The sequence below is a fragment of the Sciurus vulgaris genome (assembly GCF_902686455.1).
Source record: "Sciurus vulgaris genome assembly, chromosome: 8".
In the NCBI taxonomy this organism is placed as follows: Eukaryota; Metazoa; Chordata; class Mammalia; order Rodentia; family Sciuridae; genus Sciurus; species Sciurus vulgaris.
In genome coordinates, this window is record NC_136468.1 from 110,362,859 (window position 1) to 110,382,423 (window position 19,565).

Genomic DNA, 19,565 nt, shown 5'->3' on the forward strand with positions numbered 1-19,565 from the left:
TATATCGAGAAAGAAGAACATGATGGGATCGTGTTCTGCAGTCATGGATGTAGTGATACTATAAGAATGTAGTGTGTTGGATGTAGAGATAGACATATGGTCAATTAAACAGAATAGAGAGACCACAGAAAATCCCCCTTAATATGGAAAATTGACAAATATGGCATTGCAGGTCAATTGGGGAAAAATGGACTAGTAAATGTGCTTGTACGACTGGCTATTCACTTGGAAAAACATGGAATCCTGATGGTTTAATCCTAATTGTGAAGGATAAACTTTCCAAACCAACAGAACAGAAGGATTTCTTAAATGATTCATTTTTTCAGCTAACCACAAAATATTGTCAAATTTGACTGTATTATTGAGAGTATCTGTTCTTCAAACTACAGAAACTAGATTAGAATTTTAAAAGACATACTGATAATTATGGGTCAGGATGGATGATATTTAAAAAGACCTTATCAATAAGCAGAAGCCAACTCCATAGAAAAGGAAGCATTTGTTAGAAAGGAAAACACAATTTCTCATCAATATTAAAAAGAACTTTCTGGTTGGTAATCAAAGAAAGAATTCCCTTTTCCTCGGGAAATTGTCAAATAGAAGCCGTTATTGCTAACATAGAGAATTGTAATTGAATTCTATATATTGAATCTTGTCCTGTACCTAACTATATTCTCTTAAAGATTTTAATAACTTGTCTGTTAATTCAGGGTGATCTCCATGTAAACAATCATAACATCTCTGCCAATGCTGTTTCTTTCTAGTCGGTTTCCCTTTGATTTATTTCCTGGCCCTAGTGAGCTACCGCTGTGTTAATATCATAGCCCTAGGCCACAGGGGCTGTGGAGCTCTTGAAAGGCAGTTAGTTCTATGGAGAAATGAATGCTTAATTTATTTTTATTTGATTAATTATCAGTCTAAAAACTGAAGCTGTGTTTGAAAATTCCCCATTCTGCATGATTTTACTACAGGACTATACTTTGCTTTAATCGTTGTAACAGATTAGATTATTTTCATACTGTTGTAATACAAATATATGTCTTACTTTTTTAAATGTGCCTACTAGAAAATTTCCAGGCCTAGGACATGGTTGATCAGAAGCAGTGGTAGTGAACATGCTATCCTACTGGCTAAAAAAGGAGCACTTCTAACATCTCCCTATTGGCTATAGCATTTGACTGACATTCTTTACTATGTTTTCTTCTATTCTTATTTTTACAATTAATAGATGCTTAATTTTTATCAAATTCATTTCTATTTCAAAAGAGAAAAGTCACATGCCATTCCTCACCTAGATTGTCAATGTTATGAATGACTACTGCTACAGTTCAGATCTAGAATGTTCCACAAAAGCCCATGGGTTGAAGGCTCAGTCCCTAGCCCAGGGTGCTGTTGGAAGGTGGTAGAAATTTCAAGGGTGGGGACCTAGTGGAAATTAGGTCATTGGGCATGTGCCCTTGAAGGGAATATGAATAATGGGACTCCAGCACTTTCTTCTTCCTTTCTTTAGCACCTAGTTATGAAGTGAATGAATTTCCCTCTGCCATATGTTCCTGCCATGACACACATCACCACAAGACGCAAACCTACTGATCATGAACTCCAAAACTATGAGCCAAAATAAACCTTTCCTTTTTTTATGTTGATTATCTCAAGTATTTTTAGTAACATAAAACAATTATAATGACATTAATACATTTTCTAATTTTCAAATATATTTTTACTCCTATGATGAAATTTGGATGCACTACCATTTTGTGTAGAACTTTTGCATTTATCTCATAAGTAAAATTGTATTTTGCCTTCCTAAAATCAACTTGTTCTAATTTAAGTGTCAGATTCTATGTTCTTAAAGACTAATTCAAGGACAATTCCTTCCTTGATTCTCCAAACAATAATTTTGAAATTTGGAATTGTATAATCCTTTAAAGAGTGTTAGAAATCACACATAAACCCATTTGTGCTCTTCCTCTTTTATTAGGGAATGTTTTAAAGGAATACTTAATTATTAAAGGATTATTTTGAATTTTTATTTCTCCTCAAATCCAATTTGATGTTATTTTGTCAATATTTTAAAATTTAATGACAGGTTTTTAAAAATGATATTACCATTTTGCTTCATTGGGTCTATAATTATATCCTCTTTTTCATTATAATGGCACTGTTTATTTTTCTCTATTTTTGTCTGTAATCTTGCCAGAACTGGGTCTATTTTATTAGTGTTGTGTTTTAAAATTTTTTCGACTTCGTTGATCCTCTCTGTTTCACCTTTATTTTTCTTTTCATTGATTTTTTTCTATATAATATTTATTATCGTCTGAATTCACTAATTGTTTGGTTTATTCTGTTGTTCTTTTTCTAACATCTTTGGTTGGTTGATTGTCTCATTAATTTTTGGACTTTTAAACTTTCTAACATAAGCATTTACAACTATAAACTCTCCTCTATGCACTGCTTTCAATATATAACTCAAGGTTTAATTTGTAGCATTTTCATAATTTTTACTACATTTCTTGGTGCATGAGTTATTTAGGAGCATTTCAAGAAAGATCCAGATATATATATAGATATATATATATATATATCTATATATATATATTAAGAGAAAACAGTATTTGTTTAGCTTTTTATTGAGTTCTAATTTCAATTTATTTAATTAAATTGTGATCAGAGAACATGCTCATGTGATAAGAGTTCTCTGATGGATGATGAGACTTGCAATATGGACTAATACTGCCTCTGCTTTTGTGAGCCCTTCAGGTACACTTGAGAAAGAAGTGTATCTTCTAATTATTAGGGCTAGGGTCCCATGTATGTCCAATAAACCAGGATCGTTACTTGTGTTGTTGACATTTTCTGAACTATTAGTAATGCTTTGTTTTTTTGATCTGTCATCCAGTTTGCTATACAGTCAGCCTCCACATCTGTGGATGCAGTGAAACCTGAGTAAAAAATAATTAAAAAAATGTTATCTGAGCATGTACAGACTATTTTTTCTTGTCATTATCCCTGAATAATATAGTATAACACATATTTATGTAACATTTACATTAGTGTAAACAACTGTAACTAATAAACTGTAACTGAATTAGAGATGATTTAAAATACATGGGAAGATTGCACAGGTTATATGGAAATACTCTGCCATTTAATATTAGCCACTTGCACGTCAGCAGATTTTGGTATCCACTGGGGTCCTGGAACTCCTTTCCCATGGATAAAGAGGAACTATTATAATTGGTAAGGATGTGTTTGAGATTTCCCACTATGATAATGTATTTGTTTTCCTCCTCATAGTTGTACCAAGATTTCCTTTATATAATTAAAGTTCAATACATGTTTAGAATTGTATGATATTCCTGGTGGAGTGAAACTTTTGTCATTTCATATAATAAGATACTAAATTACTGAGTTGATTACTCAAGTGAACCTATTCAAATATGAAAACCTTTTCCTCCTCAGTTGTACTGCATTTGATATCCTGAGCCTCTCTCCTACCCTGCAAGACCAGGCAGGGGTAAGGAGAAGTTCAGGGATGGCATTGTGTGAAAATAGTTGTGTTTCTTCACATGCTCCTTGGTAGGTTTTTGTTTTGTTTTGTTTCTGTTTTTTATTTTCATACTGAAGATTGAATCACTGAGCCACATTCCCAACCCTTTTTATTTTTTATTTTGAGACAGGGCCTTGCTAAGTTGCTGAGGATGACTTTGAACTTAAATCCTCCTGACTCAGCCTTCTGAGCTACTGGAATTACTGGCACGTGCTACCTGGCCCTGAGTAATTCTTAATATCTGAAAGTTATGATTTAGATTTCAAGCAGTGCCAACATTACTGTGGATCAAATATTGTCATGCATCTACTCTGAGAGGCAATCAGAATAAGAACTCCACAAGGGGCATCTGTTTTGTGCACTTTTCTGTAACTACACCCAAAGAGCAAGACTAAATGCTGAACTGATTTGCCTCCAGAAATCTGAGAAGCATTTATCATCCTGAAACAACAAGCAAATGACTCATGGAGTCACCCAAGGGCATGTCCTGCAGGGTTGGTGAACCATCGAGGTAGTGAACCATGAAGTACCAAGAGCTGAGCTCACTTTGTTGGGGATGTCTCAGAACTGAGAGCAAAGGACTGTTTGTAGGGAGATCTGCCTAGAAGGCCATGCCAGCCATGGTTGGTTTGATGGCTGCTGATCCCGTATACTGCCTTGGGTGCCCAGAACCTGCATCTAGCCCTGTACTTCCCCTTCCCTTCCCAGTTGTGCCCTGACTGCCTCCCTGGTATGTCCTAATCCCTCACTCACATCACATTCCCCTCCTATCCACAGTCCTGCTCCTTCGCCTCCATTCCTTTGGCCCTCACAAGTTGATCTCCAAGAGGCTCTGATGAACTTTCAAAGACAACATAGTGCCTGGGGCCCAATAACTGCTTAAAATATACAACTTTTCCAGAACAGCAGTGCAGAAAGTGCTAGATTATGAAGTAAGAGCAATTTCAATTATAAGTTTATCTTTCCTATTTGTGAGATGTTTATGACACCCTCCTTAGTTCTTAGTTTGCCCACTTGTGAAATGGGGCTCTGGTTAAAGATAAAGGATGCAAATCTCTTCCTGGATGGAGACTGACACAATCTGAATACTCAAAAATTATTGTTTTAACTCAAATCGAAAGTGGACCAATAATTTCTTCTTAAGAATCTATCTTCTAATGGCAACTATAATCAGCACAAAAGTCAGCAGGAAAGAGCTTTGAATTCTCCTCAAATCATACTGGTTAGGTAGAACAGACTTAGCTCTAAGTAGCCTACACCATATGTCAAAAAAAAAAAAAAAAAAAAAAAGAAAGTCCTTCATAGAACCATGGATGTTATTCAGATAATAAATAAGATTTCATATTTATTAATATGTGTTGGGACTATTCTGTAATTTAATCCCCACAAGACCCCAAAAACGTAGGTACCATTAAAATTCTCATTTATAGACAAAGAAACAGAGACTCAGGGGGTTGAAGTACCAACATCAGCTTAGTGGTACATGACAGAGAGAAGATTCTGTGTGTCACCTGCATTTGCTGTTCAGCTGCAGGCATGAAGTCATTTTCAGGTACTCATCATACAACTCTGTGTGTGCGTGTAAGTGCACGCGTGTGTGTGCCTGTGGGCACGTGCACGTGTTCAACCAGCTGCACGGTCCCCATAGAACTGAACCTCTGATAAACTTTCAGCACAAGAGGGAGCATTTGGTCAATAATAATCCCCATTTTTTAAGAGAGTTATGCTTTCAGCAAATATTTAGTAAAGTGGGTTTCAAGAGTCAAGTATGAATGTTGCCATTTCCAAAAATTATAATCTGATTAAGAATAATGCCAGAGACTCACCTGCTAGGAATTCTCATTCCTTACAGGTTGACACGCCTTTGTGGGATCCTTTGGAAACAGAGAAGAATGTGGAGAAATAGCTCGAAACTTGGTGGCTTCGGCAGTTATTCTCTTTCCAACCTGGAACCCACATTCCCTCTCTTTGTATTTGTAGTCTTGTGTGCTAGTTAAACATTAATTTCTGATGGTATAAAGGTCAAGGTAATTCAGGTAAAGCAAGAGAGAGCAGCTCTTCTCTGGCTTCTGAGAAAGTTTTTTTCTTGTGAACCTGTCTCATTCTAATCTCTAGCAGTTGGGTCTTTCTTAGAACATAACCCTATGCCTACTCCACTTTCCAAACAGTTCCAATTAGGTCATGCCACAAATTTCAGCATTGTGGCAGGTAAAGTCCACTTTAAAGATGGCTTCCTGCCCTTGAAGACAGCTTCAAACACTGAGCCTACAAATTCCTAGTACTGCACATGGAAATTATGGCTAGAAACTTTTGGTCTGCATAATTGACAGAATCCAAGCACCATCTCCCTTCCCCCAAATCCATTGAAATGATGGTTGAAACAACACTTCAAATGAGATTTTGGCCAGCTTCTAGAAAAACAAATGTTGACAGAGTTTTTTTGGAGCATAGACAGAACTCAGAAAGCAGCATTGAGTCTGTGCACAGGAAAACCTGTAGAAAACTTGGGTGCCAGGCTTCTAGGCAGATCGAAAGAGGCTGTAAACTCACAGCAGTGGGGACAAAGAGCAGAGTGGGTATACGCTGTGTTTGGAGCAACACACTAAAGGACTGGGTACAAGGCAGTAGAATAGCTGTCACCACAGGTGTTTGCACAGGCTAAGAAATAAAGTCATGAGTTGAGAGTGTTGAAAGGAATTTTGAAGCAATGAGATTGGTAGAGCTCAGAGAGCTCTGGGGGCAAGGGACATGGTTGGAGGGCTGAGAACCAAGATTTATACTGTTGGAACTGGGACCTCAGAGAGAAGCAGAGTGACGATGATGAAACTCAATACCTCTACAAGAGCCACTGGGGAAAATAAAGAGAAGAAGAAATGGTAATTCAGCCACAGAGGGACATACACCAGTGTGCTCCACACCCAGTCTTCCATGAAAAATTGATGATCCTTAGCAAGGGGAAAAGTGAAGTGTTTATGGTTTGGATGTGAGGTGTCCCCCAAAAGCTCACATGTAAGACAATGTAGGAAGGTTCAGAGAAGAAATGGTTGGGTTGTAGGAGTCTTAACTCAATCAGTGAATTCGTCCCTGATGGGATTAATTGAAGTGGTAGGGTGTGGGTGGAGGAGATTAGAATTGGGGCATGGCTTTGAGGTATATATCTTGTATCTGGAGAGTGGAGTCTCTCTTTCTTTGTTTCCTGATGATGCAAACTGCTTCCCTCTGCCACACTCTTCTGCCATGATGTTCTGCCTCAGCTCAAGCCCTGAGATATGGAGCCAGCCTTCTATGGACCAAGACCTCTGAAACCATGAGCCCTCAAATAAACCTTTCCTCCTCTATAATTGTGCTGGTCAGATCATTTAGTCAAAGCAGCAAAAAAGCGGACTAAAACATGAGAGAAGGACACCTTATGAGGGACAGCATCTGTGAAGGTTCTCAGGCTAGAAAGAGTGTGGTGTTTTCCAGATCCTGCAAGAGAGACAACCCCAGAGGACCATACAAAGTGGGGGACTCTTGCAAGTCATGTTATATAAGTGTATCCCGTAACTATAATAGAAGGCATTGAAATGTTTCTAGAAAACCATTCCCTTAGCTTATTTTTGTTTTTAAATCACTCTGGTGCTTGTGTGGAGATTGGATCAGAGAGAGGATTAAAAAATGTTTCCATTCTTCAGATTTGGACAAAAGCACAGAAATCCATGGAATGTGGCAGGAATTTGGGATGGACTGAGGAGGGAAGGGCACTTAGATGAGAAAGAGCCGTAGGGTGCTGGCTATGCATGTGGATATATGAGCACCCATGTTAGGAGGCTGCTGGGTGGGAGGGAAGAATCAGAGAGATGGAGACTTCATGGGAATGAAGCCAATGGAAAGATGGTGAAAGCCATGGACTGAGAGGAACATGACCAGTGGGGATCAGCCCTGGGTCAAGGGAGATGAAGAACACTAAGAATTCAGTTTGGGAATTAAATTTTAGATAAATTCACATATTTTCTGAGTGGAGACGTCCTGTGGGCCTTTCATTATATGAATGTAGAGTGCTGAAGAGAGGTGTGGACAGGAATTAATGTCATGAGTTGAAAGTGTTGAAGCAATGTGATTGGGTAAAATCACTTCCGAGTTCTCACAATTAAAAACTTAACAGAAAAAGAAAGATAACCAGTAGTGTCATTTTGATTAGCAGTTTTTCTCCCCATAGAAAAATCTACATGGGAAATGACATCTGTTCCCAGTAGTGGCTCTTTTCACATTTCCTGTCTTTCTTCTTATTAGCTGTAGGGCTTATGGGAATTATGGGAAGGTTTAGAATACAAAAGAAAGAAACAAACCTAATACAACCTAATACAACTTAACCTTGAGGTTGAGACCTGTATTAGAGTTTTGCAGAAAAATGGAAACAATTGGAAATAATCCCTCTCTCTCTCTCTCTTTCTCTCTCTCTCTCTCTCATCTATCTACATTTAGGATTAGAAGAGGACAGTTATCTCATGCGATTATGGAGGAAGTCCCACAATCTGCCTTCTGCAGGCTGGAATACCAGGAAAGTCAATAGTATAATTCAGTCTGACTCTGAAGGTCCAAGAACCAGGAACTTTGAAATCCAAAGACCGGAGAAGACAGATGGCCCAACTCAAGCAGAGAGAGCAAATTCACCTTCCCCTCCATTTTGTCCTTTTCTGACCATCAACAGATTGGATTATGTCCACCACATTAGTGAGGGTGGATCTTCTTTATTCAGTCTATAAATTCAAGTGTTAATCTATTCCAGTAACACTCTCACAGACACACCCCAAAGTAATGCTTTACCAGCTCTCTGGGCATCGCTTAGCCCAAACATAACATTAACCACCCTAGCATGATTGACATTCGGGCTGGGTAGCTCTGTGAAGGGGGCAGTCCTGGCCATTGTAGCATGTTAACATGCTACATGCTCAACCTCAAAGGCATCCAGCCTTTGTTCACTAGATGATAGTTCTCAGTTGTGACAACCAAGAATGTCCCCAAGCATTGTGCATTTTTCCTAGGGGCAACATGCCCCCAGGAGAGAAGTGCTAACATAGGGTGACCTTGTTATGATCCAGGGCAGAGGATGGCAGCACATGCTGCAGTGATGGCATTCCTGGCACCCCCTCTGGGATCACACTTCTATAGGGGCAGCAAGTGGGCATCTCTCATATGACCAGTCCCAGTAATGTGTGTAGTGGAGGAGCAATATAGTAAGTGAAGATATGACAGAGAGGCTCATGTGAGCACACTAGGGAGGTTCCTGGGAGGGGAGATAGGGCTTCATGCCGAGACCACTGTTTATCTGAATGAGGTGGAACCCTGGAAACTGGTGAGGTCAGGGTGAAAGAAATGAGGCCACCCTGAGGTGTCTACTATGGACTGAATCCATAGAGGAGGAATGTCAACAGAATATTTTCTTATAACATGCACTTTGCCTAGAAGCTGATGAGAATGTCAACTAATTTTCTGCAGTTTGTAACTTTAATGATGTTTGATTCATCTTTTTTTTTTTTTTTCTGCCATAGATTGTGTCTTTGGTGTTGTATCTAAAAAGTCATCATCAAACCCAACATCACCTGGATTTTATGTTGTCTTATCTTCTAGGAGTTTTATAACTTTGAAGTCTGTGATCCATTTTGAGCTAATTTTGGTGAAGGGTGTAAGGCCTAAGCATACACTGATTGATTGATTGTGGATGTCCATTTGTTCTAGCACCATTTGATGAGAAGACTCTCATCTCTGTTCCTTTGTCAAGAATCAGTGGGCTATATTTATGTGAGTCTATTTCAGGGTTCTCTATTGTATTCCAATCAGGGTTTTTCAAATCACTGGTCTCCAATTGATTTGACCTATCCATTGCTTATGTAATTAGTTTTGCAGGTTTCATGATCAATATTTATAAAAACTGGATCAGAATAAAATAGAAAAGAGGGGTCATGGCATTTTATAATTGAAATGCTATTTTCTGAAACTGGTTTTTTTTTTTGTTTTTTTTTTTTTTTTTGTACCAGGGATTGAACTCAGGGGCACTCAACCACTGAGCCACATCCCCAGGCCTATTTTGTATTTTATTTAGAGACAGGGTCTCACTGAGTTGCTTAGTGCCTCACTTTTGCTGAGGCTGGCTTTGAACTCGCGATCCTCCTGCCTCAGCCTCCCGAGTCGCTGGGATTATAGGCATGCGCCACTGTGCCCGGCTGAAACTCTGGTTTTGATCATGTACACATATGTATGTGCTGGGTCATAGTATCAAAACCCTTCATAAACAGATGATACCTTTCTATGGAAATAAAGGTCAAGATTTGTCATGCCAGCAAGTGAAAATTAAACAATGATAACAGAAAGCTACAGAAGGCAATTTTTATGGCCAACCCCGCTACTCCTATGATATTTTTTTTACTTAATTAAAAATTATATTAACATGTTCCTGAGCTTTTTTCAGCTTTTCTTCTGTGAATGTCGTTCTTCCATTTCTTATAAGATTTCTAGCAAGGTAGTGACAAGGACTTGGCTTGTCATGTGGGATGGCCCTGGTGTCCATGCAGGACCTGAGTCCCCTGCCTGGGGCGGGGCATCTATGGATTCTGATTTGTAATCAAAGAGAAGGTGATCTGCTTGTCTAATTATAACTAAGCTGCCAGAAACCAAGTTTTCATGACTTACAGTGGGATTTTATGCATATTATCTCTTGGATCTATCTACAGATTGAAGGCTCACACTATATCCTAGGGGACACATGACACCCATCTATTACTCTCAGTTGTGCTTTTTCTCCCTATTCCACCAGGGGTCACTAGCTTCCTCTCAGGGTGTGCCATTTGTCTTGAAGTGCCCTCTACTGGCTGTGCAGAGATCTGTGGCTGTGGCTCCTGTATCATCTGGTAGTCTCTGCTAGATCTCCCTGGTCTCCGCGAACAGCCCCACCTCCTCTATGGTAGCTGAGGATGGCAGATGAAGGCCAACTTTGTCTATAGGGGGTTTTTCGCTTTTGCCTCCTGTTCTTATAAATATGGTATACTTCCAAGATGAAAGGGGCTATGAATGAATTGACCATTCTGAAACCAGGTGTGAATATTTTTATATTTTAACAACCACATTCATTTCTCATTAAACAAAAACAAATGAAAAATCCCTTCTTATAATTTCACTAGTCACTCAGAGCCAGGCACAGAGGCCCTCTCCTGTAATCCCAGTGACTCAGGAGGCTGAGGCAGGAGGCTCATAAGTTCCAGGCCAGTGTCAGCAACTTAGCAAGAACCTGTCTCAAAAAGTAAAAAGGGCTGGGGATGTAACTCAGTGGTAGAATGCTATTGGGGTCCACCTCCAGAACTGCCAATAAATAAATAAATAAACAAACAAACAAACAAATAAATAAATAAATAAGACTGGGACAGATGCAGAAAGACCAAGGTTAAAGTGATGTTGACCCCCATTTTTTCATCCTATCAGTGTTTGGGGTGGCTGCTTGCAGTATGTTATTTGGTGTTACCTTTCAAGTCTGCATTTGAGACTTGGGCACAGTGGAGCTTCATTCACTCTGGCTCTTTGTCAGAACTGTGGAGTTCTACAGAGACCTGGTTATGTCATAAGGAGGGTTGTAACATTATCTTTCCGCCTTTAAGGTCTGCTTATCTTCTGGGGAGAGCTATCAGAAATCAAGGATTCAGATTCTAAAACTAAATGAAACTACAAGTGTTTTCCTGAGTACACCGGGCAGGCATGTGATAATATGCACTTTTTCTCTGGCTGACTGGGGGAAGGCAGGGAGATGGCATGAGATGGCAAGTCAGGTCTGAGTGGTCAGACATGGGTACATTAGGGTTTCCCCAGGTGAGGGCCTGGACAGCAAAGGGCATCCATTCTCTTTGCCAATTTCTTACATGACTAATTATGTGTCAAAACGCCTAGTTCTTGATATTTTAATTGTCCCACTGCTATGGGAAAAAATGGCATTATTGGAACTGTCAAATGTGAAGTTTGAATTTCGAGGGTTATTTGCTAAATCTTTTGACTGACTCACTTTGAAACCTGAGTCTGGGATTCATGTGGCTGAGAATGTCCTGGTATTACTGACCTGGAATCCTACATTTCCTCAAGGCTCAGCAAACTTGCACAGGACACGTTCCAAAGTGCTACCAATTCCTTGTGCCAGCACCTAACTAGTGGCAAGAAGCCCATTTTTACTACTGTACATCATTTCCAAAGGTTTTTAGTGGATACCCAGCTAGTGTTTTAAATACAGAGAGACATTACAAACAACAGAAAATGAAGAACACTGTATTAATGTTTATTTCTAATTACAAGAACCAGAACATCAGTCCCTTATTTGTACAAAAATACCTGAAAGTTTACAATTAGGTTCACGAGCCAAAGAGCTATGTACAGAATGAAGCAAAGCACATGGAGTAAAGGTTTTGTCTCTTAATTAACACCTTCTGCATTCCCTGAAAACGTTCACACGTCAGGACATTTTATGGTCACTGCAATTTGCACTATGACACCACAAATCTACGATGAGCTAGTCCCGCCCTCAGAAAGGCGCAAGGATCAGTCAAATTGTCAGGTATTAAGTGCAGAAAGGAGAAGACAAAACATCTAAGCTGAGGCACATGTTTCTTCAAGGTTTAGCAAACAAAAACACGTTCTGGAACTCTAACACCTAATGGAACAGAGCTTACCTATTAAACTCTAATACCCAAAGCATTTGGCGTTTTCCTTCTCGACTTAGTCCAGGTTGCTACATGGAGTTCTCATTTAGAAAAGAAAATCACAGGCAGAGATTAAAAAGTCAACAGGCTCCAAAACAACCCTGAGCTGTCCCCTTTACATTCATGTCAATTAAATACAAAAATAAAAGTCAAATGTCCTTCAGTCCCTGGCTTGGGGGCTAGACGCCCACGGCTCAAGGAACTTGCTGTTTTCAGATGGAATTCCCAGCTACCTGCGTAAAGGCGGGCGAGCCAGGGGCCTTTGGAAGTCTGCAGCCGCACGAGGCGGTTTACAGCAGCCTCCAACAATTCACTTCGGCTGGGGAAGTACAAAAGACTGCGTCAAACCAGCTACATACAAAATTATGAATCAGAGTCAAGCTTTTATTCTCCTTTTAAATAAAACGCATACTTATAAATATGAAATACTGCACATCCTAGCTGTCTATGGAGAGGCATAAGAGAGGGATGATGCACGATGGGGACTGGTCTACATAAACAGAAAATTGAAATCCTAGAATTGCTGCTTGTTGTTGTTCTTTAAGGTTTTACCGCAAACCAGCGAAGAGAAAGAAGGTACAACAGTCAAACTGAAGTAACCGTCCCTAACGTGGAGATCAGTAAAAGCATGATGCTAGGCATGAACTTGAGAAATTACCTCACTGTCAATTGTTTGATGAACTGGCTGCCAAAGAAGGAAATGCAATAGAGCATTGATGGTTAAAAACGTGTTTTACTAAAGAAATGCTTCACTTGTGTAAGCAGACATCTCATGGAAACGGATGGAGTGTGGTCTGTAAACCAAAATACAGTGTTTCTATCCTGTAGACCGACTTGCAGCCGATCTGCCACACTGAAGCACATCACACGTCTCCTGAACTACGCACGTCAACAGAAGGGCAGAGAGAAGCGGTTCCTCAGGGAGCACTTCAGTGGGTCGCATCTGGAACAATCCAGTGGCTAGCACAGATCAGAGGAGCCTGTTGGGCATTGTCTTAGAAAAGAAAGCTTTCTGCTCACCACAGTAGTCTGCATGCTTTTCAAGGGAGTTCAGTTGGTGTTGCGGGGGTCAAGCGTCAAGAAATAGCCACCTTCACACCTGACAACTCAGCAAAGGGGACACGCAAAGGGTCTGCTATGGGGTACAGGGGACTGTGTAACAACTCAAGCCACCATCTGACTGTCTCTTTGAGTGGGAAGCAAGTGTCCTGTTGCTAAACTCCCCATTGTCCACAACCACTGTGAGGTACTTCTGCCCCTAAGCCATCAGAGGAGGCGCCTCTGGCCGCTCCACATCTGCTGGCTTATGGGGGTTTTCAGCAGGATGCAGAGGTTCATCAAGCAAAGACCTTGAAATGCCAACCTGCGCCTGAGCCCTCTGCAGCAGTTGCTTTTCTTTATCACCATGGAAACCCACAGGACCCAGCACAAAGGCCACCAGGTATCGTGTTCGTTTTAGATCCTTTAATTCCCCAAGGGAGATCAGTCATGAAATGACCCAGGCCACTGCAGGTGGCCAAAGCAGTGATCATTCTAGAACAGCTGATGGCTGCAAAAATGTGAGACTGATGGTACCCCAGGTGGACTATGTGACATCCACCACCAGCAAATGATGGGTACCAGGTGTGTCCCAAGAAGGCAGTCTTACACCAATCCAGAGGCGAGGTCATGCAGCTGTGCTGTGTTGGGGAATAGTGGGGTTTCCAACGTAATAAAGTCTCCTGCACTGTGGAGAACTAGACACGCTACTAACAAAAGGATCAGACATCTACGCAGAGAGCAATGATTAACAGACTGTGGTAGCTCGACTGAGTCCACAAAACATGCCAAATGCTGACCACAGTTGACACCTTTTAGTTTTGTTTTTGTTTTTGTTTTTTTAAAAAAAAGCTTTTCAAGTATACTGGGAAGGGCTGGGGGTGGTTTTTGTAATTTGGGAGCCAAATCCATACTGTGGCAACCTGTAGAGGGTGGAGGTCACCCTCTAGATATCTTTGGGGACCAATTTGCAGTCTGAAGTCACCAATTCGAAACTTTCCGTCTCATATGAGTTGAAAAGCCACATCCCCTCCTACCATAGGCTGAATACAATATTGACAACAAAGGAGTGCAAAAAAGTGATCAATACAAAAAAAGTAAACATATCAGTTTTAATTGTCAAGATTATTCCAGGGCAAGAGTTCATTTCCAATTTCTCTTCGGTTCTTGTTCCTAAAGTGGTCCAGCCAAGGATGATCATTCCAGTTTATTCTCAGACTTGTGCTGGATCTCTCACACCCTCCCTGATTTGGCCGACGCAGAAGGAGGCAATCTGGCTGGATCCACAGCAGCAAATCTTTGCAAAGTCCAACAAACTAGTCGATCTTGGTTGGCTGGCACCAAACGAACCCATGTTGCTCTCAGTCCCAAGGTGCGGAAGATGTACATTCTCATCCCTCGTTTAGACCTCTTCTTCGTTCCAGTGTTCACCTCCTCCCGTCTTCCGCTGAGAGGATGTCTGAGGTCATAAGGCCACTCGGATGCAGTGGTGCTTCAATTTGCAAGGCAGCACTCCTTTGTTGAGCTGGTAGAAGTCGACCAGCTGAATCAGGTCAGAGAATTTGGTGTTCCCATCGTCTAGAGTGAAGAAGGTCTGCCCTTCATCCTCGAACTGGAGGGACACAAAACGACACTTGCCAAGTTAGAAGATAAGATGTTGGGGAGAACCTGGGCCCATGGTGAGTAGCTCTGGATTCCAAAGGGACACACAGGGAATCTGCAAGGTTGGCTAGAAAACTCAGAGTTTACCAAGGTGGGGGAGCACGCATCTGTGCTGGGAGCTGCCATGTGGCTAGGTGAATGATGCTGGGCAGGGGGCTAAGGCCAACTAGCAGGGATGGCTCCTCTGCTCCCCAAAGAGGTCAAGGGGGAAGGGCGTGGAACAGCTCCAAGCTCACCCTGCTCATGAGGTCAGGTTTACCAGTTGACTAGTAAGTATCTACAATGGGACACAGGCAACCTTTAAGCTCTCAAGTTCTTTTTGCTCCATTATGAAGCACTTGTTGCATTATTTTAATAACATCATATAGGTAAAACAACTTTCCCAGCTCCTGGACTATTTGGTATCTAAAGCAGGAATTCTACAATATCTCTAAGAAAGAACTAGATTCTTAACATCTGCTTCAACTCAGTAAGTTTTAAATCTAATGACTGCAGTACTGGGTTGAACAGAAAAGTCACACTACCCTGTTCACATGGACAATGGAAGCTTTAAACCTTGGTTGATTAATGAACTTAGAATCACTTCTTAACTTGAAAGTAGTGCTAGAGCCAAACATACATCCTGTGGCTTGTTTTCAAGTTCAGAGGCTGAAATCTTCTAAGTCCCAAATTGTTATTCCTCTTTGAGATTATTTGGGAGAATGGCATTATGTACTTTGCTCACCATGGAAGACCTTTTCATTTTATATTTTAAGTGGAGAAAATTCTAACATCTGCATCAAAAGATAATGCAGCGGGGAAAAAAAAAAGAATTACAAATGAAGCACTTTCTCTTGAATGATAATTCTGTGCATATAATGTTTGGTGGAACCTGAGAAGTGGGAATTCAGTCCCAGATTCTGTTCCTTTCCCCTTGTGTGGTGCAGGGCAAATGCTCGTTTTTCTCATCTATAAAATGCGTACATCAGAATTTAGTGGGAAGCAAGAATGGAAAGTGCCTCAGAGCATGTTGCTTCTTGTACTTCACAAAAGGAAACCAAGATAGCCTTCTCCTTCCTTACCAGCCCTGGGCTTCCTATAATTACACTACTATTGAGACTGTAGTGAAGTTTAGGGTTAATATTTTCAGAAAACCCTAGGCTCAATCATGTGAAATGGATGCATTTAATTACTTTCCAAGCCTTCTAGGGACTTCTTCTTTGTTCACCTGAGTCTCCAAGAGGATCAAGTGTGGTCACCTTCTTCTGCAAAAGGTTTCCTGGGGTTTAGGTTCCACAGAAGACATTTTATGGAAGTTATCCTTATCTCCAGAATTGATCAATTTACTATGTAAAGCATTTGATGTGTATCGTACCCCACCTAAACTGAGTTCCTGGAAGTGCTAATATAACACAAAAATCATGAACTAGAATTTAAACTTTGGCTTACTGAAAGGAGAGTTAAAGTACATTAGAAAGTATAACAATAATTGCTTTGTTAAAGCAACAATAACAAAAGGCCCTCTGTAATGATGTGGTGGAGAGTTCAAAGGTAGAATCTATTTTCTGATCTGAGAGACAGGTGCAAGGAGGAACAGTTTCTCTTTGGAGGGGCACTTGACCATGAGTGAGTTTTTCTGCGAGTTTCATGAGGAGCCCCACAACACACCAGCACAAATTAGATAATTCCTTAGATGCAAGTGATGAAGGACCAAACCTGCTGTTTGCCTCTTGTTTTCTACATACTTGTGCTCAGGGTCATCTTGCTCTTTGGTCCTTGTCATCCCCCACATCCTCCTATATGCTGACCCTGATCCTCCCAGTCACGCAGCCCTTAAGTTATACCTATAAGCTAAAAGGTGCATGGGAAGCCTCAGCACAGGATCAACACTTCCATCATTTGTAGGAAAAATGTCCTAAGTTTGAAAAACAAACCTCTACAGAAACTCTTGCAAGTTGCTTACCTGTGAGCTTGAAACTGCGTATTATTCAACCATCTCTAGTTAGTTTATAACTTGAAAACTGCATGAAAACTAAAGCTAGAGAACCCAAAAGTAAGACTTGGTATAGAAATGTTACTACTTACAGGTAGGATCTGGAAGTTTTTAATCTTCTGGTGGTGACACAGTGTGAGTACAAATGCCTTTGGATTACTCTGACTGTCACGGAGGAGGAAAAGCCTGGGGGGTGGAAAATCAGCAATGGATTGTGAATGATGTTTAAAATCCCAAACTACACACACACACAAACACACACACACACACACACGCACGCACGCACGCACGCACACGCACACGCACAGACACACCTCCTAGTCTTGTTCGATAACATGGACTTGAAACCCTGATGCTTTAGTTCTTTGGCATCCAAGTGGCTTTGAGGGGCAACAGCAGCCACAGCACCCACATGGTCATTTGAAATGTCATTTTTCATTGAAAGAAAGCAGGGATCCTTAGGAATGTGACTGACTCCAGGGCTAAGGCTGGGAAACTGCAAGATGAAGCTGGAACATCTTGTGCTGGAAAGTCAGAAAGTGCTCAAAGAATTGTGGGGACAGGTCCAAATGACACAGGGGGCAGGTTGACTAAATAAATCACAGATCACTGGATTATAATCTATAACATATAACAGGAATTCACAAATCCATACGTGTCAGAAACAAATGTATACAAAAACTAACGGAGAGAAAGAAAAGCTTCAACTTGGAGGAGCATACCAAGGACTGAAGGACTGAAAAACTACCATTTGGCAACTACCACAGTAACAACTGTTAAGAAGACCTTCGATGATTCTAAAACCAGCAGACAAAAGTCTGATGAGAAACAGAACTTTTGCATAATCTCAGAGTGTCTGGCTCCTGATGTGGGAAAACATTACAGAAAAGGGAAAACAGAACAGAGCCACGTTAAGAGTGTATTCATCAATTGTTCAAATTGCTTCTACCAGGAACAAGGCAAACGGACCTCAAATGCTTCCTGATAGGACGTGCTGAAGACACCACATCGTTTTCTTGGGTGTTCCCACCCAACATGCAAATTCCTACCCTAGTCCCTGGTACACAGTCTAGTGCAAAAGGAGACACGTTCCTGAGAAGTGGCTTTCACTTATGACAAGGTCAAGATTATACAGACACTTTCTGGAATATGAGACTATCCAGGATTATGATGTCCCCCCCACCTTTTACTAAAAAGGACACAATCAGGAGAATTAAAATTTGGATCAGTGTACAGAGTAGATAATACAACTGCACCGAAGTTAATTTCCCGATTTTATAATTGCTCTGTGGTTATGTTAGAAAAGTACTTGTTTACAGAAATTTCACACTAAAATAATTAGGACTAAGGGGACATCAAGCTACAACTTGCTCTCAGATGGTTTGGGGGAAAATATTACAGGAAAAAAATGATAAAGCTAATGTACCACTACACTAATAAGTGGGGTATCTGGGTGAAGTGTGTACCAGATCATTGCATTATTTTTGTGACTTTTCTACAACCTTGAAATTATTTCAAAATATAATAATAAAGGAATAGGACAAAGAAGCATGGAATCACCACTTTGCCATGAACAAATCTAACCTGAAAAATCTCCAGTTTATAGATTATAATGCTAAGATGGAAAAGCAGCTAAACGGAACTGGAAAAATCCCTATTTGAAAGATAAAACTGATTGCTTTTTTCTATAGTACTTCTCAGAGCTTTTAAAATGCACATATTTATATGTCAATTTCAACCCAGGACTTCTCAAAATTTTTAAAATGCAAATACTCATCTTGAGTCTCTAAAGGGCTCTACCACAAAGAGTGACCCAGTCTTACCTAACTATATAATCCCCGTTTTACACAGCAGTTTGCAGAATATCCTTTGGGAAACAATGCTCAGATCTGAATTCCATGGTTTAGCCCAGTCAGGCTGGAAGAAACAGTGCTAAGAACCAGGGGTCCCCCAGTTGCAGAACATGCTCCACAGGAAGAGAGAGAACAGGGAGCTCTGGGTCTTCTCCTGGGTGGCCATGCACATCTGTCTCCTTTGCCTACTCACAGATCCCTCTTCTTTTCCCAGAGTCGTATCATCCCAATAAAACATGGTGAGATGGTAGAAGTTCAAGATCTAATCTGAGGAAAAGAAAGGGCTGCCCTTTTCTCTGTTACATGACTACCTGTTTCCTTCCACAGACAGAAAACTACAGACGAACATGTACACGACCTGTGCCTGTTCATTCTGGAGTGGGATGATCACCCGAGAGGAGCAGGCAGCAGACACACCATCTCTGTCCCTCAGTTTGAGGCAGACAGGCAGCATGGGGGCTGCTTGTCATAGCAAGAGTGTGAGGGGTGGGAGAGAGGAGGTATCCTTATATCCTGAGAGGGCTGGCAGAGGAGTGGATAGAGCCAGATTTGTCCTTGAAAAACTCCTTCTCCCGAAGCTTCTGGAATGGATAGCAAGACAGGAAGGAACCTGGCAGTGAGCTCGGTGCAGGACTGGTGGGCAAAAGAGCTGGTACATGCACATACAGGCATGCTTGGCCACGCATGGGGAGGCTGCCAGGGACCTCAGGAACATTTCTGGAGTCACGTAAGGCTTTGATATCTCTTTCTGGCCCTGCTCTCGAACTCCACATATC

At 40.9% G+C, this 19,565-nt stretch overlaps 1 protein-coding gene and 1 long non-coding RNA gene across 9 annotated transcripts in view; both read right to left on the bottom strand.

Annotated features, from left to right (window-relative positions):
- Positions 1-5,494, bottom strand: part of LOC306667600 — a 29,421-nt gene extending 23,927 nt beyond the window's left edge. For 2 of the 3 annotated variants that reach the window (XR_013765616.1, XR_013765618.1), the window contains exon 1: positions 5,377-5,494. This is a non-coding gene — a long non-coding RNA (uncharacterized lncRNA). The remainder of the gene's footprint in view (positions 1-5,376) is intronic. The other variant, XR_013765617.1, reaches the window with a different exon arrangement.
- A 6,328-nt stretch (positions 5,495-11,822) lies between these two features.
- GRB10 (growth factor receptor bound protein 10) overlaps positions 11,823-19,565 on the bottom strand; it is a 198,281-nt gene continuing 190,538 nt past the window's right edge. For all 6 annotated transcript variants that reach the window (XM_079150330.1, XM_079150331.1, XM_079150329.1 and 3 more), the window contains 2 exons: positions 17,029-17,122; positions 11,823-14,914 (listed from right to left, as the gene is read on the bottom strand). In XM_079150330.1, coding sequence (XP_079006456.1) covers positions 14,768-14,914; positions 17,029-17,122 — 241 coding nt within the window. In that variant the 3' untranslated portion in view covers positions 11,823-14,767. The remainder of the gene's footprint in view (positions 14,915-17,028; positions 17,123-19,565) is intronic.